A 23,353-nucleotide genomic window follows, 5' to 3' on the forward strand; every position below is an offset into this window, starting at 1 on the left:
ATCCCTCCCTGGGCTTTTCATTCCAGTTCTTGTCACCACTGCCCACTAAGGCTCCTTTGTGGTGGTGAATCCTTGCAGATTGCCCTTCAGCTCCCATGCACAGGGTGCGAAACGTATAAACTTTGTGCCAGCAGGATGGTAAGGCATGTGGTAAGTCAGCAGATGCAGGATTATAATGTGAAGACAGCCATGGCAACCATCCACTGTGACCTTCTCTGTGCTAAGGCCATGGAAGTCACCCCACCTACATCCTAGTTATGGAAAGTGCCTCAATGCTGAACTCTACTCGTATGTTTGGCATTCTTTTACAAGCTGGTATTGAACTTCTAGGCTCAAGTGACCCATCTGATTCAGTCTTGCATGTAGCTCAGATTACAGGTGTGACCCACCATGCTCTTGTCCTTTTTGGTTGTATTTTAAAAAGGCAGTTATCATATCCCAATTTTTAAAAAGTTTTATTTTTTTTTATATGTGGTGTGTGTGTATTTGTGTGTGTGTTTGTGTGTGTGTGTGTGTGTGTGTGTGTGTGTGCACGTGTATATTCACAGGTGTACATGTGTCCACAGTAGCAAAAAATGGGGTACTAGATACCCTGGAACTGGAGTTATTAAGTGGCCTAACTACGGTACTGGGAACAAAAAGTTTTCTTAACACCCTTTTCCAGTTTCTTATCTTTCTTGCCAGCCACCATTATTTCAGTTTGGAACCAATTGAAGTCCAGGTTTGTTCACAATCATACATCACCCAAGTTTTGCAGTTTTGTGTCTGCAAAATGGCGTCATAGTGTCTGTGAATTGGAGATTCGCAGTAACTTTGTTAGGGGCCAGGCCCCCAGAATAGACAAATACACCAGGAATCTAGATTAAGTGTAGCTGCTGCAATTAACAGAAATCATAACCTGTCCTGCTAGCTGTTATTTACTATTTACCAATAGTTCCCTTTGGGCAGAGCATATTATATGGTGCAGCTATTTCTGTGCAATATATTCACCCAAATTTTGCAGTTTTGTGTCTGCAAAATGATGTCATTGTGTCTGTGAATTGGGGATTCACAGTAACTTTGTTGGGGGCCAGGCCCCTGGAATTTCTCATGAGTCTGTAGTCGCAGTATTGTCAACGTTGTGACAGTTTATAAACTGACAAGTAGTTTTTTGCTTCACTTGGTTCATCACTGCTCTGAACCTGTTAACCAAAGGCTTTTCTCAGTCCTCTGCCCTTGTAGCCTATTCAATATCAGCTCATGTCTTAATTAGAGTTTATATTGTGGGAAAAGACATGACCAAACAATCTATGGAGAAAAGGATTTATTTTTTTGTATATTTCCACATCATAGTCTACCTTAGAAGGAAGTCTGATCAGGAACCTGGAGGGAGGAACTGAAACAAAGTCATGGAGGAACAGTTCTTACTGACTTGTTCCTAATGGCTCGCACAGTCGGCTTTCTTGCACTGCCCAGGACCACCTTCCCAAGGTGACACCACTGGGATGGGCCCTCATCTGTCAATTAGCAATCAAGAAAATGCCCTACACACTTGGTTATATGCTATAGGATGGGTGCTTTTCTCAATTGTGGCTCCTTTTCCAGATAACTATCTTGTTCCATCTGACAAATATTTATGCCACAGCTTACCAGACAGCAACCGACTTTATTCAAAATAACCACCCTAATGAGAAAGAAAGGGCAGCAAGATGGAATTTTACTTCTTCATTTAATTTTATCTCAGAAGTTCTGTTGGATCTTCTTTGTTGTATTCTGTTGGTTATAAAGGTGTTAGTGGCTGTAGCCCATTTTCCCAGTTTGAGACACAGAAACATTGACATTAAAGAGGGGATGTTGGGAGCCTCCTTAGATCCTGCCTCACTACACACGCATATTGGTGAGTGCATGTGAGTGGGGGATTCAATGATGAGTAACATGATTGAGATGTGATCGAATGGATTGAAAAAAATCTAGTAACATTGGACTATTTAGCAACATATTCAGTTTCAGGCACAAGGGTCTTATTTCTTTGCGTCTTCAAAATCTAAAACATAAAAGATACAGCAACTAAAGATGGAGACTGTTGGTTTGTGTATAGAAGGGAATGCTAGCATAGCTAGATAATAGAGTAAGGAAAGTCTAAGATGTAATTGGAAAAGTTTTTCAGTAGAAGAGGACAGACACACGCTTTGCAGAAATGAAATCCACATGTAATTAAAAAGTCATGATGTATATGTCAAAGGGGGAAAATCCTAATACCATTGTCAAGAAAAATTCCATTTTCTTTGGTGTAGAGACTAATTACTAATTATACCAAATTATAGGAGAGCTTCCATAGCCAACCACCAAAAGGGCAAAACTCACTTGAGTATGCAAACTTATACCTAGAAGTCAAAGGTCTAAAAACTGCAAGAACTTGTAGTCTTCAAGTATTTTGGCACCCTGAGAGTCCATCTACCATTATAGGAAGGGACCATCTACACTCAGTGGAGCTCATGGGTCTATAAGTACATACAGAAATGAAACAATTTTTACAAGGAAGGATCTAGTCAACTGATGGTAATCAGCAGTAGGTAAAACTCCAGTGCCAATATTTCTAAAAGAATTCTCAGTTCATGATTTTTGAAAACATTCTTCATCAGTTGAAGTTGGGCCTTCCTCTGAAAGCCCTCTAGTGATACAGGGGTATGCAGATCTTTACTAAACAGACCAATGGCACAGGGTAACCAGCTAGTATGTGCCTTCTCTTGCTTTTGACTATAGTTAAGGGCATTTATTGACAGGCCCCAGCTTTGTTTTGGGTTCATACTTCTCCACAGGTGTTGGCTTTAAACCTTCACACTCCAATCAACTCCTTACTATATGCTTCATAGATATGAAGAACCATCAAAGATAAATTGAGCTCTGACGACACTGGGTGCACTTTCCCTCAAGCAACCTTAGACCTTTAGTGTTTTAGCCTCTCCTAGAATGTAATTGTGGACAATTTGAATTTTTCCTTGTGAGTACCTAATAGAAACTGTTCTGGAGAATGGATGTCTTATCTCCCTGAACACTTTCAACAGTTCTGTGTTGGAGGAAATATTCAGTGGTCCCTAGGAGTCTCTTCAGATTAATATTTACTGTCATCATATACTCTGGTACTGCCTAATACTTTAGCTATTTCCAACTATGAATATGGTTAGTATCTGTCATCATGGTGCATATACCTGGTCCTTATATACTGTTTCCTAGGTTTACACAAATGCTGTTTTATATTCTTGTTTCCTATTAACATTTAGCAAGCTGGATTCTGTTTCTAGAATAGCTTCTTTGTCTATCTCTATATTTTATAATAAAATTTGTCCAAATAAAGCACTCCCAGTGTGTGGCCTGACACTACCACCATCATAGATGACCCTGTGTAGATAGATTTGCCTGTTCAGTTTTAGTGAATTATTCAAGGAAATAACTGGGAGTCTTTTGAACCTTCTCCCAAAGAAGCTTAATCCTGAAAAGATTCCAAGCCCAGCTTTCTGAATGGATCTCACACCCAAAGCAGGTTGACCACTACTAAATTGGCCAATGGGCTCTAAAGTCTTTGAGGAAGTTCTGCATCAATATGCAATGATGAGACTCATAAATGATTGGGAAACATGAGATGCTTGTTTTGTCTTAGAGATGCTGAAGGAAGATGAATTCTTCCCTCCACTTCTTACTTAGAATTCTCTTTCTTCTCCTGATGCTTCAAGAGTGTGAGAGAGGCTTAATATGAAAAATGGAGTGAATATTCAGGCAAAGTCATGGACCTGTGTACCAACTACCACAATAGTGGGTGCATGCATGCTTTCAGATGTCCAGGGATTAAGGAAAGTTTCAGATTGGCAGTTAAACTGGAGATTAAAGGTTGAGGAGGTATCTATCTAACCACGGTGAGGGAGAATAGGCATTTTTATTTGAAACAATTAATTGTCATGGACAGATCTTCAACATGACTCCCCACCACATGCTTATGGCATGCCCTCTTTGGCAACATACATAACTAAGTCTAATTTGAATGTTTGGATGGGTGTAGGGCTAGGCGGTATGACTGAATCAGAAGAGGAAGTTAACAGTATTCAAGTATCAGATACTTAGATTCATTTGCATTACTGGGGATCACTAGAAAGTCCAGGTTGAAGCATAGATTTGCTTATTTCCTCAGAGATGCTGGCCAGTCTGGCTATACTTTCCACCTGTGTCCAGTTAACCTTGTTCTTTTCCCTGGTGGATGTCAGCAGTCTGTTTTCACTGTAGCGCAGCTTGTCATTCCTGTAAATGGAATCACCCTGTGCTTTCAAACTTCACCTCTGGAGCCTCTTGGGGAGATTCCTTTCCAACGTCCTCATCCATGGTTTAGACCTCAACCAGTACTGGAATCATATGACCTTGATTTTTATATGCAATATTAACTTCAATTCCATTCCTCTTAGAAGGACATCATTTTGCAGACCAGAACGCAATGTGCATGTGAAAGTGCAGTTAGAATGTATGTTTACTTTTAATTTTGATCACCCTTTCAAGGCATAAGCTATTAAGAACAATTCAGCATGCTGATAAATAATTACAAAGAGGTGTCTACATTTTTTGGTGCAATTCACAAAGAAAAAATGCTTCTAATTATATAAACCTACATCAGCAACTCGGTTGATATTTGAAGTGAGAATCACAAAGGAAGTGTTAAGCCTTGTCCCAATTAGTTAGAAGTGAAGCCAGTGTCTGTCACATCTGACTTTTTTCTATCTCAATATTTTTTTCTTTCCAGAGGACAGGTTTTATACATTATCAAGATGTTGGAAGAATTCATAGTTAGATGGAGAAACTCAGGTCCACACATCATGGATCATTGTTCTATTAAGTCCTTGCTTTTCTACCTTACGACTTTAGGTAAAGCAGGAAGAAAGCAAAGCAGGAGGGAAGAACCATGTAAAGAGCAGAGCTGTGTTGAAGAGAAATAGCAACCAGCCTGGCCCCATGTGAATAAACTTAGGAATGGAACACAAAGAAAGTGGTTCTCGCTCTCTCCCCAGCTATTTGCTTCTTGGACAATTGATTTTCATAAGTGTGCCTAGTTCTGCCTTCTCTAATTATGCTAGGACCAGCAACATGGTCATTCACTGCTGTGTGCTACCAGCTAAGTCTCACAAGAGAGATTTTCTATTCCATACTAGTCCAAGTAGATCAGCCTTCTAACAAGTATCCTTCATTTAAATTAGTGACTTTACAGTGTTCCTTCATACATATGCTTCCAGGGCAGACCATTCCGTGTTTGAAAACAAATTTCTGAGCTCTTCCCTCGGGAAAGCTATTTCTTCCACTCTCAGAATTTGCTTTTTGTGTAGGGTTGAGGACTTGTGGTCTTTCCCTTGTCTACTTTAGCATGTCTTTTGTTGTTGTCCTTGCTTAGTTCATATTTAGGTAGCATGAGCTGTCTTACACATTTAGTGAGATGCTTTATGAATATAGCTTCTGATATTTCTAAGTTTTACTTATGTATTTAGTAATAGAGGTGTGTGTGTGTGTGTGTGTGTGTGTGTGTGTGTGTGTGTGTGTGAATAATTAATGAAGAAGAGTCCCTGAATTTGAGAAAGAGCAAGGATGGTTGTATGGAAGGGTTTGGAGGGAGGAAAGGGAACTGATGTGTCTTGAAATATAAAAGAAATATATTTATATGGTGGATTACATTGATGGATTTCCGTGTATTAAACCATCCCTGCATGCCTGTTGTCTCACATTTGCCTATGTCCCCTGGAGGGGGAGACCTGGTGGCACTCAGAGGAAGGACAGCAGGTTACCAAGAAGAGACTTGATACCCTATGAGCATATACAGGGGGAGGTAATCCCCCTCAGGAACAGTCATAGGGGAGGGGAATAAGGGGAAAATGGAAGGGAGGGAAGAATGGGAGGATACAAGGGATGAGATAACCATTGAAATGTAACAAGAATAAATTAATAAAAAAAGGAAAATTAAAAGAAATACATTTTAGAAAGTAGAGCCTTACATTTTCTCCTATTCCTTGGGTATGAAGGGAGATGAAGGGAGCTACCATTAGTCTTGCCATCACTTCATTTTCTTGCCTCCATTATTTCTTAACAATAACTTGCACAGCTTCCCACAAAGACTCATTTTCCTTGCACTTGTTAGATGCAGACACTGTATTTATGAAGACAGAGATGAGTTTGTGGAGGTAGGTGTCTAAGTAGCAGGCACTACCTAACTCACCCATCTAGTGGACATTTATTAACATAGAAAGCTGCACAACAGTTTGTTCACAATTCTTCAATGGTTTCCTGACTTTAATACCATTGATCAGACTACTTCGTATGATGTTGTGAACCATAACATAGAATTTTTCCAAGCCTTATTATTCAATGAGATACATGACCTAAAGAATACATGAACTCTGGTTCTCCATATTTGACCACTTTCCTTTGGTAAGGAGGCCTAGTGGCACTCAGGGAAAGGATAAGCAAGCTACCAGGATGAGACTTGATAGGCTGTGAGCCATATTGTAGAGGAGGAGATCCCCTTCTGTCGCAGACCCAGGGGAGGGGAATATGGTGAAAGAGGGAGGGAGGGAGGAACTAGAGGATACAAGTGAAGGGATGACAATTGAGATGTAATCTAAATAAATTAATTTAAAAAGCATTAAAGAAAGAATAAAATAGTAAAAAAAAATAGCAGTAACGAAAGAAGAAAATAGTAAATAAAATAAAATAAATATTTGAACAACAAAACGATACAAAAAAATGCATGAAAGAGGCTAATATACCAGAGATCATCTTCTCCCCCTTAGAGGAAACACTGCACAACACATAGCTCTTCAGATGCACAACATATAGCTCATTAGAGTAGATATGAAGCGTAGAAGTACACGCATGTCTAAATTATGCAGTGTACTCATTGTGCATCTATGATCTGACAAATGACTATCATGTTTCAGGTTGCTTTTCTCACACAAGCTTTAACTTCAGGACTTTAAGGCACTGCATGTCCTGGTTGATTTGTGCTACACAGATACAGTACCCATGAACCTAGAGCAAGCATCTCACAGCTGTTCCCCCTGACATCACAATACGTGTTGTTAGAAACATCGGGATAAGTCTGAGGTGTGGTCTATTAACAAGATCCTGTGAGAGCGGTTTTTTCCCCCAATTTCAGCTTCTGTTTAAGTTCCGCTTCTCAAGTGTTAGAGCACTTTGCCTAAAAGTTGCAGCCACAAACACAGAGACTCAAAGAGGTTTCTTGTCACTCAAGGGTAAGAATGATTAGCCTACTCCATCAGCATCTCCTTCCCCATTAGCATTTATGAAGAAGTGGATATTAGGTCATCCCCAAGATTATGACCCAACTACCTGTTTGAGAGTGAAAAGACCCATTTCACCATATTTCATGGTATTTGGTGGCTAAGATGATGTATTTTCATTTTTAGTCCCAACTACAGTAGATGGGTTTTCTTCTGTCCACATTTTCATAGGGCCATCATCCTTGAAATTACTTGTCCATTCTAAGTATAAAAAGATACATTATTGCTGTCTTTTCATTTAATGATGTCTACCATATAACTGTGCATTTGTTAGTAATATGGAATTATTTTCTGTGAATTTCCTCATCATTTTTCATTATTTCTGACATTTTCTTATTAATTTGTAATCTGTATCCTATTTATATGTAACAGTTCTTATTCTTAATCAGATTTACAATAGGATGATAAACTTTTACAAGTACATAGACATACTCACACACAGACACACAGACACACACACACACACACACACACACACACACACACACACACACACACACACATGCACAAGCAGCTGCTACAGTATATAGGTGGAGGTTAGAGAGTTTTCTAGGTCCTAGGCATCAAAACCAGGTCTTGTTAGTCCTGATAGATGCTGACTTTTCCTACTAAGTAATCTTTTTTTTTTAAGTTTTTTGTTTTCTTTTTACTTATTCACTCTTTTTACTTATTTACTTATTCACTTATTCTACATCCTTATTGCAGCACCACTCCTTTCCTTTTAATCCCCCATATTGCACACTCCTCCCCAACTCTCCCCTGGTACCAACCTATCCTGGAACATTAAGTTGCTGCAGGACTAGGCATATCCTCTTCTACTCAGACCAAACAAAGCAGCCCAGTTAGGGAAAGGTGATCCAAATGGAGACATTAGATTCAGAGATGGCCCCCTCTCCAGTTGTTGGGGGAATCCACATGAAGACCGCCCTGTCTTCTTCTGTGCATCTACTATATATGCAAGGGCCTAGGACATCTCTGAGACTTGCCAGAGACTTGGGATAGGGGAGGTGTCAGGAAGTCTATGGGTCAACCTAGCTGAGACTTCAAGCAGCGGGCGATATGGAGCCTGAAGTAGTCAAGTCTTGTAGCCATGCAGGGCTTCTAGTGAAGGGATAAGGACACCAACCCACCTATAAAACATCGAACCCAAAATTTTTCCTGCCTGCAAGATGGGCAGGGACAAAGATGGAGCAAAGATTGAGAGAATGGTCAACCAAGGACTGGTCCTACTTGAGATTCATCTCATGGGAGAGAACCAATCCCTGACACTATTAATATTATTCTGCTATGCTTACAGACAGGAGCCTAACATAGCTTCTCTGAGAGGCCTCACCCAGCAGATGATGGAAACAGATGCAGGGACCACAGTCAAACATTAGACAGAGCTCTTGTTGTGTGAGTGATTGAGGGAACCAGAGGCTTCAAGGACTTCCCAAGAAGACCTACAGAGTCCACTAACCTGGGTCTATGGGGCCTCACAGAGACCAAGCCACCAACTAAAGAACAGGCACAAGCTGGCCCCACTAAGTAATCATATCATCCTGACAGTAGGGGAAAATTTTATACATCTGTGAATGAATCTGTAAAATCACTGATAGTCATGAACATTCCAGTTTAACAATCAAATAAAGTGGAATTAGTGTAACTCAGAACTTTCTGCTGAAGAAAGAAATTTATCATTTTATTTAAGTAAAACAATCATTTTGAATGTCAAATACAAAAAAATTTCATACTCAAAGAGGTCAATTCCAATTATCTGCGTTTTTCAGTTTCCTAAAAAAGTTAATTCTCAACACAAAGAGGTTGCTGAAAGAGCCCAAGTTTATGTATAGGTTCTAGGAATAAATGTCTTCAGAATTTTTTGTTGACATGGGATAATCACATATATTTATGGTGCATGGTATGATGTTCTGACATGATTTTTTATTAACCAAATGAGCATAATTAGAATGTCAATCACTTCAGTTTCAATTCATAGTTACAGCAATACAGCTAAATAGCCTCAGAATTCTTTCAATGTAGATGCAGCTTAATGATTATATGAAAAACCCAGGTGTATAGGACACTAATCCTCATGATTCACCTGGGAAAGGAAAATCGTCCAGTTCACACTTTGGTTTTGATAGTTATTGTTGTAAGAATACTTATTCCTCCCTGCCCCCATTTCTCCTTCCCCTAAAAAAATCATTTGACTTTTTCTAGTAGAAATTCACTTCTCTAGGAATAATGTACCTTGGGTATTCTGATCCTAGAGAGTAACTGAGTAGAGTTTCTCACACCAGGGATTACAATGAATGTCAAAGTATCTAAGAGGGTGAAAATGAGCATAAAGACGAACCAGGCATGAAAACACAGAAATGAATGCAGATGAATGATATTTCTATTTTATTGCCCTTGTAAATAAACTGAGCTGTGTTGTTGGCTTTCATCTGATGTAGGAATGGGTTGCTATGAGATAACAGCTGAAAAAATTGAGTGATGATTTTTTTTAAGAGTTAAAGAATCAGCACCATTTTCTTTTCCAGAATCTGTGGAAGTATTTCAGATATTTGAGTGAGCTGTTTTCTGCTGACATCAGGAATTTATATATGCATCTTTTTTGTCCATACTATGGTGACATTGACAAAATAAAACAATAAAACAAATTACCTTGATCCCATTGGTCTTTTCTTCAACAGGTCTTTCTACTGAGATATTGTGTTTACTTTTTGTTCTCTTACATGGTCCTTCCAGAGCATCCTGCCTGCTTCATCCTCTCTATTTCTTACTTCCTGATATATATACTCGTAGTGATTAAGTAAATGTTTATCAATACTTCCTAAGGGCAGTTAAAGACTGATAGTTTTGTGTAAATTATAATATTCATTCCAATTATCATATAAACAAAAAAGCAGGCTTAGGAGGATTAAGAAAATTTGGACAAATTTTCATGAGAAGGAACTAGCAAAAGTGACTCAAGTGAGGTTTCCATAAAAGTGAATTCTATGCCTGTTTGCTCAACTGCACTCTCTTGAATGGCTGTCATATATTTCTTTTTGTGAACAATAACCTTGCAAGAAGTTTGCCTCCTTCTTCTGAGGTAAGTGACACAGATGACTAAATTAGACCTATTCAAAACTGGATCTAAATGCATAACCAGTAAATTTGTACTAGGACTGGAGTGATGGACAACAAGTGAAACTTTTTTTTTATTTACTGCCATTTCATTTGTTCACCCAGTGATGCCACGGTTTGCTGAACAAGTTGAGGTTGCCATCGAAGCCCTGAGTGCCAATGTCCCTCAACCATTCGAGGAGAATGAATTCATCGATGCCTCACGCCTGGTGTATGATGGTGTTCGGGACATCAGAAAGGCTGTGCTGATGATCAGGGTATGTGAGACCTCTTATTGCACAAAGCTTCTAGAGTCCCTCAAAAGTTCAATGTCTTCCTTGTTTTAATTATTCAATGAAGAGTAATTAATGAGTTAATTTATTACTCCATGAAGATGTCTGACTCTTAGCATATACTGTGCAAATGGACTTAGGAAAACATGTACATGGATGCATGAGTGCCAGCGAACCCAGCTTAGTGGTAGTAAATGCCTTGACATTATATGTTCTGGCTACTTCTGGCATTCATTTTTCTGTAAATTTCATATGATTTGGTAAAAATCCCAGCTACATTCTATTTGTGTCCCTTGTAGACATTGTCTTCACACCAGAATCACCAGAGAATCATGAGGTGTTGAGCAGTGAAGCATTTTCAGCCTTGTAGTGTTAATGTAGCAGCAACATGATGAGTTTATTATGCGTAAATCTGGATAATCTTTTGTGAGAGTTCCTCCCATCATCTACCTCATTATCTCTCTTTCTCCATATTTTTGTGAAGTACATATTATTTTTCATAACTATTGCCTAAATAGTAAACCATACTATAATCCTAGAAGAACTACATTGTAGTTGTTTTTAAATTCATGCTGTATCACTTGTAACTTGTTCCATGTATCCAAAATTTGCATTAATCTATCCCTATGACCTGCAGCTTACTTCATACAATTTATCTGCTGTATAATATCCAACTTTAGGTTTTGGCTTTTCACCTTACCAACCACTTAATACAGTACTATTCAAGAAATTTCATTAGCAATGGGGCTCACCCTTCAGAAAAACTGCACACAAAGAAGAATAGTTGAGAACAAATGGGTAACAATTATAATTAAAGCTGAGAAATGAGCTTCTGCAGTATTATCCCAAAGGAATAATGACCAATACAATCCTAATGAGAAACTTATTCATTTATTTTGTTAAAAGTTGAACACATATACTAAAAACCAGCAAATGGGAGGCTAGACAGATGGCTCAGTGGTTAAGAACACTTATTGTGCTCATAGAAGACATGCGTTCAGTTCCCAGGACCCATAGTGGGTGGTTCACAAATGCCTATTAATTCCAGTTTCAAATGATTTGATTTCTTTCTCTGGTCTCTGCAGACACTACACATAAGTGGCATACATATAGTGCAGCAGGCATATGTTCATACTCATATATTAAAACAATAGTTTTAAAAAGTGGAAATGAGATTAATTATAATGTTTTCCTTAGTAAAATGTATCCATGCTGTTATCATTTTGTGATGCAGTACCACCATCATTTAAAGCATCGAGTTGCTTTACAGAGCTGTAGTTGAGGTACACAGAAGCTCCATAACCACAACCTCCACAGTTGTCTCTGGAACTGACTTATGAAAGCAATGATAAAGAGTATAATATTTAACAAAAACTCAATCAGGTCTTAGTAATTACACTTAAACACAGAGATTTCAAGTTTGGACTTAGGGTCTTGAATTTCTTGTACTTTTAATTTATCCACTATGTAATTGTGACACTCTGACCAGCTTTCAGGACTTGGGTAACCATTCTTCCCCTATATTTACTTTGAACAATAATGACTCTCTTCTTTGAGTATCTATAACAGATTTTCTGTGTATAGAGTATTTATCTCACTAGTCCTTTTTGTGACTATTACCTTCCTTAGACTGTAAAAAGTAGGAGAAGATAGCTGTCTTTGTTGTTGTTGTCTTCCCCTCATTGGGTTGTATTGTTTGGCACATATTGAAGAAGAGAAGGAGGGAAGGAGGAGGGGAGTGAGGGAGAAAAAGAGGAAGGGAGGGAGAAAGGGAGGGAGGAAGACAGACAGTTCCTGTCCAAACTCAGAAGATTTTAGAAAGATGACATAGGGAAAAAAGATAAGAGAATTAGAGCAGGAAGGGAAAGGATAGTGAGATTTTTAAGTCATTTCCCCATTCTGTGCTACCTTGTGAAATAGGTAACAGACCATGAGAGTTATGTTTGCCCAGCGTTATGAACTAAACCCCACTATAATCCTCAAGACACTTTTCCTCTTTTGCCATTTTTCTGCTTTGTTAGCCTTCACATTTTTGTGACAACCATTTATCTGAGAGGCTGAGCAGGTTTATAGCCATCATTCATTCTTTCACTCATGAGCCACAAAGAGTCCACAATTTTAGATAAAATGTCATATTATCACAGGGAGTGTCATCTCCCTCATCTCTATACTTTAAGAAGAATTGCTTAAAATTTAGGAAAAGAGAAATGTACAGTGGATCTAAATTGTTATTTTTAAAGTCCTTATCCACTCAGCACCCAAATGGTTCCTTTCATATTTAAGTACTTTCATGTCTTCATTTTAATATAATTATTATATCTGTGAGACATCGAAAATTATATTGTACAAGGAAAGAATGATGGGGGTAGGGCTTTTCCTGACAGCTGACATGACTATGTAACCTCTTCCCAATGTGCAGATTACACTTTGCTAAATAAATAAATCTCTTCTAAAACTTTTAAGAAGTAATGACTGTAGGAAGGACCATAATGGTTCAATTTCTCCATCACCTTGCCTTTCAGCAATCAATACATATTTAATGCTGATGTTGGTGTCTGTGAGCTCCAGGCTAGCTCCAGACAGCCCTCAGATGTAGACAATTTTGGTTTTTTCAGGTTCCAACCTCACTTTTGAAGATCACACATCTGTCTTTCCCCTTATTTCATGAGACTGTTATTCATTTCCTTTATAATGAAATATATCCTCAGTGATATACAGCTATGTAGAAATTTTCTCATTATCTTCACAAGGCATATAAAAAATAAAAACACTAACCAGGAAGACCATCACACATAGGTATGTTTAAGTATTCACTCTGAATCATCAGTTCATTAGTACTTAGTGGTTTTTTGGGAGGGGGTGAAAGGCAGGGTTAACATTAGATTCATGTGAGTCTCTGGTAATAGTCCCACTTTCTTTAAACAATCAATATGCAATATATGGACAATATATCTATATCTATATCTGCTTCAACTATACCACTGAGGTTTTAGCATCAAATTCACAGATGCCAGCACATACTCACACTGGAATGCAATTTATCAGATGTAGGTATTTTTCTGTGTGGCATGTTACAGACTACATGATTTAGGAACATTCAATTCACCACTACCTTTGACAACACTGGATAAGCTGTCAGCACTGCTTTGATTGCCATTTTAAACAGAGAAACCATTAGCCCAAACCACATAAAATGTGGCCCTAAATAAGCTATGAAAGGACTCTTTTTCATAGTATGAGTGGTCAAAAAAGAGACAGAATCCTGCCATGTTTGAACTTGCATGATGGTATGTCTGGGAATGATTACAGATTATCAATTTTTGAGATAGTATGAAAAATAAATTTTGGTGAAAAGAAAGTCACAAATGAGGAAATTTAAAGGTAATGAGGATCAAAGACACACTTAAGATACGTTTTATTTACTCTTGGAAGTTAAGATGAGTAAAAGAATAAGGATTTGCTATTAGGAATTAAGTGTAATAGGTTAGGTAGTATCTTGATGTTGTGATATATACATCAAATAATAGAACAGTTGTTCTACACAATAGACAAAATGTTTATAATTGACATCCTTCTTTTGATTATATATGTATGGCAATTGATTTCAAAGACAGGTAAAGGAAATAGTAAGACCTGGGGCTGAGGTTTGATCAAGGTCTGTAGTTCACTGTAGCCCTCCTATATTGTGTATCAAGGAGCTTTGGAGTTTTGTTAGTTATTTGAATTTTTTGAGGGTAGTATGGAACTGTCTCTCAGATTGTATATGAAATATTAGCTGGGGTAGTTGACTGTTTAACCATTAGCTTGTCACATGTATGTTGATGACATTGTAAGTTTGCGAAGTTTTATATATAGTTATCCATATGATAAAATGTCATCTTCAGAATCAGTGAGGTCTATTTTTATTCTAATATTTAAATAAATAGTATAATGTTAGTTAGGCTATACATATGGATTAATTTTGGGGCCAAACAGCTTAATAAACAAAATTGTTAGAGTTTTAAAGTTTTCATTATTTTTCAGACTAGGGACCCTATTAAAATATTAAGGAGACTATGAAGATTCTATGAAACAGTAGATTATAAAATTTTTCATTTAACTGTAATTTGGGGTCATCAGCTAATTATATTCTCTGCAAATGAAGGAAACAGGGGTAAAGTAAAAGACACTCATATACCCAGTATTTAGATTCCCCCAAATCCTTCTTTTAATCATCCTAAGGTTTCTTTAAGTTGTTTAATAATATGGAAGTTTCCATAGAAATCACCAATATTAAATTTTCAGCAGTTAGAATAAAAATATTTCTCATAACTAGCAAATGAAAGGTGGAAAGCTGCTCATGTATCTTGTTTTATTTTGTTCCTGCTAATTCTAATCCTGTGTGGATCTTAGTTTTGTTTCTTTAACAATGCCAATGAGAAATAATTTATTATGCTCTTATTATGGGGTTATGAAATATCCCATACTGTTAGATCCTCCCTCTCTACAGAGGAAAACAAGGACAAATTTTCTTTCTTTTGTGTACATAGAATAAATAAATATATTCAGTGCCAATTTATAGTACTATGGCAGAAACAGAGGCAATGTATGGGAAATAGAGCTCATGGTGAACACAGGTTTTAGAGACAATGTCAGAAAGAACCAGAACATATTCAGAGCCTACTTCTTGCAGAAGCATAGCTTTGAGTTTGGTGAAGTTGGGAAGGCGTGGAAGCCTAGGAACCACACAGAAGAGATGAGAACCACTGGAAGGTTATGAACAGAGACTTGACATAGTCTATCTTGGATATGAAAGAGACCTCGCTGATAGTGCTGATGAGAATAGAATCTAGACGGCATGGGTCTCAATACTCAATGGGAAGATTGCTTAGGAGGCTTTCATGATAACCCATGGCCAATTAGACCCAACTAGGGAGAAATTGTTTTTGTTTGTTTTGTTTTTGTATTGTTTTATTTATGTTTTTATATTGGCTAACGTTAGTTGTTTTTTAGATTTTGTTTGCAACCCACTTTAGTGCTATAGATCTCTATTGGGTAGTTATTTCTTGAAATTCACCCCAAATAGCCAGTCAATGTGTATATATCCTTTCTCTCTTCAGTGAAATTCTCATATGTAAGTGAAATTTTAAAAAATATATCCTTAATATATTTTTCTTATATGTCCAAGTAAAACATTTCAAAGCCCATGAACACCCCATTTGGCTTCAGTAGATACACATTTGTCTTCTGTTGTGAATGCTAAGCATTGGAGTTCTGCAGCTGACAACTAGTGTGTCTCTAGAGAACTCCTGAGACCTTCGCTCTCTATGATGAGTGCATGTTACCTACTGGCTTAGAAAATGGACTGGGGAAGATAAAAAATTAAAAGTATTGTATAGAAAAAATAATATTTTCACAACCCAATAGATAGATAGTGGTAGATACAGGAAACTGGGACTATGTCCAAGGCAGTATTTTGGCTCTCTACAAAAGTCCTCCCTCAAAATACAAGTCGAGGGTTGATCATCCTCATGTCTCTTGTTTCCATTCAATGAAACACACATGCTAATGCCTTGGTCTTAAGACTTCATCTACTAATCTACCTCTTATTCCTTTGGGACCATGTCCAAATCATCCGTACTTTATCATGTCTTCTTTAGTTTGTGGAGACCCTTGCAACAGAAAAATATAGCAGTTAAAAGACTATGCATGCACTGAACTGTTTATAGCAGCAACAGCTGTGGGTTTGACTTTGTTTAAGAGACATATAACTATTTCACATTTATTCATTTGCCTATGTTGTTTGTGACTATTAAGATTGTGGGTTCTTCAACTTTCCCCCCTATTCTATCAGTTGCTAATGGGGACATCTAAAAAGTTTTTATTGAAGGATACTCTAGTGACATTTATGGTACTATGATAAAGTATGCTGGCAAGATACAATTTAGCAGAGAAAGGGTTAAGTGGATAACAATTTCACACTACAGTCCATTAGTGAAGAGAAGTCAAAGTAGGAACTTAAGCAGCTAGTCACATCTGAAGCTGTTAGCAGAGAGAAAGAAATACACATTAGCTTACTGGCTTGCTCTGTCTGTTCAGAGTCTTCTGCTTAGGGGATAGTGCCACCCATGATCGGATGGGTTTTCCTATATAAGTTAATCATGGAAACAATCTCCAACTTAATCTGGACTAGTTCATTTCTCATTAAGATGATTTTCTCAACCAGCACAAAGAATCAGAGATACTTCATACATTTATAAAATAGGCATTGAATTTATTTCATCAAGTTATAGAAATTAAATCCTGCAATTTATTGGCTCTCTAATAGTGTATGGTAAATGATCATAGCTACTATTACTATTATTATTGCTAACAGGTATTATGTTTTATTTAGTATACTAGTTATCACATCATTTATGTATTTGTCCTTTTTATAATTGGCAAAGCACGTTCATATATATCTGTGTTTAGAAGTTCTATGAATGAAGCAGGGAAAATATCTTTCTAATGTTCATTTTATGACTAAGGAGACACCAAAGCAACAAACTGAGTGACTTTCCAAAGACTTGTAGCTAGTGAATGGAAGACAAAATTAGGACACCTGGGCCCACATCAAGATTTTTCATTTCATTTTGTGGTGTGTGTGTGTGTGTGTGTGTGTGTGTGTGTGTGTGTGTGTGTGTGTATAGATATGTGTGTGGTATATGCATGTAGGTGTGTATATGGCTACACATGCCTGTTGAGCACAGTTCTGCCTTGGCTATCTTCCTTTATTTATTTCTTCACTCTATTTATATTCTTTGAGACAAATTTTCTCACCGAACTCAAAGCTTGCTATTTTGGCTAGCCTGGCTGGCCAGCAAGCACTAGGGATTCTCCTGTCTTCATCTTCCCAGTGTTTGAGTTATAGATTTTTTTTAGGTAAATCCAGGTTTTTTAGAGAAATATTTTTATATATATTTTTTGAAAATTTCTAACACACCCGAAGAGCTATTGATCAGCTAGATATACCACTTCAGCCTCACTCCAATGCTCCAGGTCACCCACTATCCCTCCCTCCAAGCTTCATGTCCTCTCTCATCATCAGCATCATCAATAATCATCATCCCTCATTCCTTCTAATTAGAACTGACCATATGGACATGTGGGTTCATCTCTTGGGCCATGGGGTACCTACCATTTGTGACATTCCTGAAGAAAAATGGATGACTCCCTTTCCTCAGCAGCTACCATCCAACGGTACCTCCTCCTCCTTCACTCTCAGTGTCCCTTGGGGGACCCTCCCCCTTTAATGCTTGATCTTGTGCAGGTCTCGTGTAGATAACCAAAGCTGCTGTGAGTTCCTGCATGCCACAGCCACGTCAGGTCAAGAAGACAGCATGCAATAGCACTTTCTCCTGTCCTCCTGCTCTTACATTCTTTCTACCTCCTCATCTTAGATGCTCCCTGAGTCTTGGATGGAGAAACATTGGTAGAGATGCCCCCTGGAAGCTTAGCCTTCACAGTCATTTATTCTCACAGTTTGACCAGTTATAGATGTCTTGATTAGCTCCCATTGCTACAAAAATGAGCATCTGTGGATGAGATCAAAAGCATCACAAGTCTATGGATATAAATATAAGTGCTGAAAAAAACAGTTCAATGACTTGAGTTTTTTATGGAAACAACAGTAGCTTCCACATAGGGCCTGTAATATTGACAGTCATAGCCTTTGGCCCAGGTTTTCAGTACTAGGTATGAATTCCCTTCTGTGAAGCAATCCTCAATCAGTGGATATAGGGATGCCAGCATCCAAATTCACTCCTGTTTGATTGGCAAAAATTTTTATCAACTGAGCCATCTCCTCAGTCCCTCAGGCTATTATTGTTTTAATTTCTCTCTCTCTCTCTCTCTCTCATTTTGGTTCCTGGCTATACTCATTTCCATAAATCTCAGAGTCATTAGCCTTACTCCATCAGGTGAAGCTTGTCACTGACTCACATGCTGTATAAATGCCCGTGTCACTGCAGTTTGGACACAGTCCTACAGGCCTTGGTGTTTGCTGCATCTGTCTCTGAAGAGAGGTGTTCCATTTATTTTTCTCTCCCTTTTAAGAAGTACTGATGAAAGTGCTTGCAATCTTGTCTTCTCATCTCTCAGCAGAATTTACCAACTTGCTGAAATTGTTTCACAGTACACCCCAGAATCAAGAAATGATCACAGAAAATTGCCTCTGTCCACAGTAAACATATAACCAGTTATTTAAACCAAGTTCTGCCTCTCTCACTCCCACTTTTAATTGGCAGAATGCTTACTTGAGAACTTCTTTCTCCCATTCTTTTAATATTGCTAAGAAACAAAATTGAGCATAAAGTAGATGACTTAGTGAATACTAATGAAGTTGATGTGCCAGACAGAAAGAAACCAAGATTTTCTATGCCCAAACCTGGAAAATCAGCAGGCATAATGGAGTACTGGCATGAACAACCCTATTTTATGCCTGTCTGACCAATCTCAAGACTACATCAGTAACTACACCTGACAAATCAGACTAAGGATGCCAAGGAAATCAGCACAATGTGAGGAAGTGAGGATCAGCATCACCAGTACTGTTGCTACACTTGTATCTATTGAAAAAAAGATACGTTCCTGCTATGTCCAAGAGACAGTTTGCAGAAGACAGTGAGCAGAGGTGTCCCACCAGTGTCCTCCTGAAGGGGTCATTTTAGAGTTTGCAATATGTGAGAGTGTCCAGCGCATGCTTCAGATTGCCTATTTAGAAAGCGCCAAGAAAATTTAGTGCCTTATATTCTTTAGTCTCCTATTGACAAAATAGTTTAAAAAGAAATAAAACACTTCAAAGGAGTGTAAAGAGATTTTCTTGAGTTTGTGTGTCACACAGAGAAACAATGTGGCAAGCCCTTAATACATGTTATGTGCTTATAAGAAAGGGAAGTTTTTTTTTTTATTGGTTGGCTTATAGATGTGTTCTTATCTACTGAAAACACAGACTTTAATGATTTGTTACAATCTTAATCTAACTCTAATCTCTTTATGTCATTTATCATTCAGGTTCGTATCCAATTTATAATGTGAACAAACAAATAACAAAAACTAAAGACTTTTGAAGTTGGGGATCAAATAAACTTGATTGTTTAGATCACAATTCTAGTCTGTTTCTACGTCAAAGACATAGGATATGTTATTGGACTTTTTTTCTACCTAATTTTCTTTGGTTGTACATAGGGAATAATTGTTAATTTACTCTACTGGTATAATCTGAATTGACACTATTAAGGAATTATTTACTTCTTAGTGCTGTGTAATAACTAGTAGCTTCCATATTAAAAATTATTGTTGAAGCTGGGTATACTAGCACATGTCTTTATTCATAGCACTGGGGAGGGAATCGTAGGTTTCTGTGAGTTCAAGGGCAGCCTCGTCTACATACTGACTTCTAGGACAGCTAGAGCTACATAGTGTGATCTGTAGATTTTTTATTAGTTTAATTAATTAATTTTAAATCTTAAGTAATTATTATGGCAAGTAGATTGATTACTACTATATAATTCTACAGAGTCACATCAGTTTCGCGCACACACACACACACACACACACACACACACACACACACACACACAAACACACATACACGGTGGCCACAGTGGAAAAAAAACAACTTATAGAGAAGGGAACCAAAATTCAGAGATGTCAGATCGTATGCTCAGGGACACACAATGGTATATACTAAGTAAATGTTGAATGTAGTCTGAAATATAATCTTTCTATCTCATGACTTAGTGAGCAAACCCAGTGTTTCACAGGGTTTAGTCAATAGCATAGAGATCACTAATCATTTTGCTTTTCAGAAAAGGAGAAGTAGAATAGACAAAATGATATTATAGAAAAACCATACCATAAATTTTGTTGAAGATAATTAATTTCTATTATTAAATTATTAAATGTTGTTATTTAATTATTTAATAAAATAAAATCATTACAAATTAGTCTATTAAATTGACTTGGATTTTATATAACTGTATTCTTGCTTTAATTAGAAGCCATCTCATATTAAAATCAAACAAAGATTTGCTATATTTGTCAGAGGAAACAAATAAAATCCATTTTCGAAGTAGGTAATTTAGGGCAGTATGGTTCCCAGGGTTTTGAGAATGATACCAATAAAGGTATCCATGCCATATGTAAAATGCTGTAAACTCTTTCTTTGGGGATGTTTTGCCTTTGCATATGTGGGTAAAAGTGAACTAATTTTATCTTTTCTGTTGTTATTTAGACTCCAGAAGAGCTAGAAGATGATTCCGACTTTGAGCAAGAAGATTATGATGTGCGTAGTCGGACAAGTGTTCAGACTGAGGACGACCAGCTCATTGCTGGACAGAGTGCACGGGTGCGTGGACATTCTTGACTTTGTATAGCTGCCCAGGGGAGAAACTCACACAAATGGCTGGAAGAAATTTCTGAACTATGGGTGCTGGGAGCTCAGATATCCTTGGATCAGAAATCTGGGCTTTTACTTGGGTGATCTGTGGCAGTTCACATTGTTAATGGTGGTAGTGACTACCAGTTCCTTTTAACCTTCTCTATCCTCTCTTCATCAAGCATAGCAGGTGCAGCTAACCACTACATACTCTAACATGTGTGGGAGATTATATTTGGCTTGAGGACAGTAAGTCGATAGGCAATGGAGCATCTAATGCATAAGTTGCATTGCATCCACCATTGTGCTGTGTGAAATCCCCAAGCTCAGAAATAGCACAAGAAACAACAACAAATGGAGAATTAAACTTCTGCTGTTACTGGCTTGACAATAGCTCCCTAGTCTTGAGTAGATTTCATAGTGAATACTATGTTGACTCAAGAGTATTGCATAGAAAGAAATTATTTTTTCCCTAATGCCTACCTGTTGTAATGGCTAGGTGTTTTGCCAAGTGAAAGAAAAAAATTACATAAATGTTCATGAGTTTTGAGTTTAAGACATGGATCATGCAACAAAATATAACAGCTCTGTCAAATACATGAATACTCAGTGACCTGGTTCATAGCATAAGTGGTATACTGATCATCCCAGAGCTGAGCCAACAAAGTCAACTGTATTTCCTGAAGCATAGTTGTGAATATTCTATGCAGGTAGTGGGAAGTAAGATTACTTTTTAAATATTATTCTCATAGAGTAAACCAATTCAAACTTTAGTATAACTGAAAATTTTATATTCTAATTACCTGTTAAATTGGTTTAAGAATACATAATCAGCATAGACAGATCTCAAAATAGGAATACGGCTAGTAAACACATGACAAATATAAGAGATCTTGAGCCAAAACATAAATGGAAACTTAAACCATACTAAGATTCTGCCTCACCTCAGCAGATAATAATAATAATAATAATAATAATAATAATAATAATAATAATAACAGCAGCAACAACAACAACAATTTCTGGCAAGAGTGTGGGGAAAAAGAGACCATTCTACACAGCTTGGGGAAATATAAGTTAGTGCAGCCACTAAGGAAATTATAGAAGATCTCAGAAAACTAAAATAAGAATCACCATATGAGTCACCATGCCACACCTGAGCATTTACCCCAAAGACTCTTAAGTCTACGTGCTACAGAGACACTTCCACGTGCATACTAACTGTAGCACTCTGTACAATAGCCAAGTTACAGAATCAGTGTAAATGTCTCTCAACAGATAAACGGATAAATACAATATAAATATGTATGTAATGAGATTTTATTCAGCCAAAGAGAAGGAAATTAAGTCACTTGTCAGAAAATGAATACATATTAAGGAAAATAAGTCAGTTTCAGAAAGACAAATATTGTACAGAAAACATAATATCCCTGATTTCACACAACTTGGGTTTTGATCCACAAACATGAATGTTGTACCATTCTAAGAGCTACATGTTACTTGAATTCTCTGACTTTAAGATATATTATCTGTCAGATGTGAACCATAGACATAGACTTCCTTGACAGCATTCTTTTGAGTATTATTTCATCTTTAAGAATAATAGAATAACATTTGGCATATAGTAAATGTTCAATAAAGTCTGGCTCAGATCATTATCCTCCTTTGGCAAAGAAGGTCCCTTCTGACCATAAAAGTGACATCAAAGTGTGTGGAAGGGCATAGAACCTTGGTTGAAAATTCCTCACAAACTCTACAATCTTGCCTGAAACATTCAAAAATGAAAAGGTCATTAAGCAAGAATCTTTTGAGTGTGTTGGCATACCACCAAATTAATTAATCAAGCCAACTCATCTTTAAAATTAAGTAAAACCAGCATTTTTATGTCAATGACAAAGGACAAGTTTGAGTAATTCATCCAAACATTAATCAATTCCAAGTTAATTTTATTGACTGACTTCTGCCCTGGTTCCACTGATTTGTGTCCTCAAAGAATAAGACCCATTATATAAGCCTTATCTTGCTTTGAGATCGCCATCTTGTGAAGATTGGCTGAATAATTCACATTTAACTAGAATAGACTCTGCATATATTTCTCTTTCGCACATTATTTTTACGTTAGACATCAAGTCAGTGATGATGGATAGAAACAAAATTTAGATGGTTCCTCTTGATCATAATTTATTCACTCTGATGTCTTTTCTCAGAATTAAATATGATCAGGGTCCAAGAGAGAACCAGTTAGTCTTATCTTGAGCTTAATGATT

General features: G+C 37.3%; 1 protein-coding gene across 2 annotated transcripts in view; it reads left to right on the plus strand.

Annotated features, from left to right (window-relative positions):
• Window positions 1-23,353, plus strand: part of CTNNA2 (catenin alpha 2) — a 1,110,979-nt gene that overhangs the window by 1,027,561 nt on the left and 60,065 nt on the right. For both annotated transcript variants that reach the window (XM_084766203.1, XM_084766204.1), the window contains exons 13-14: window positions 10,524-10,675; window positions 20,943-21,056. In XM_084766203.1, the coding sequence (XP_084622329.1) occupies window positions 10,524-10,675; window positions 20,943-21,056 (266 nt within the window). The remainder of the gene's footprint in view (window positions 1-10,523; window positions 10,676-20,942; window positions 21,057-23,353) is intronic.

Source organism: Acomys minous (genome assembly GCF_964271855.1).
Source record: "Acomys minous genome assembly, chromosome: 17".
Lineage (NCBI taxonomy): Eukaryota > Metazoa > Chordata > Mammalia > Rodentia > Muridae > Acomys > Acomys minous.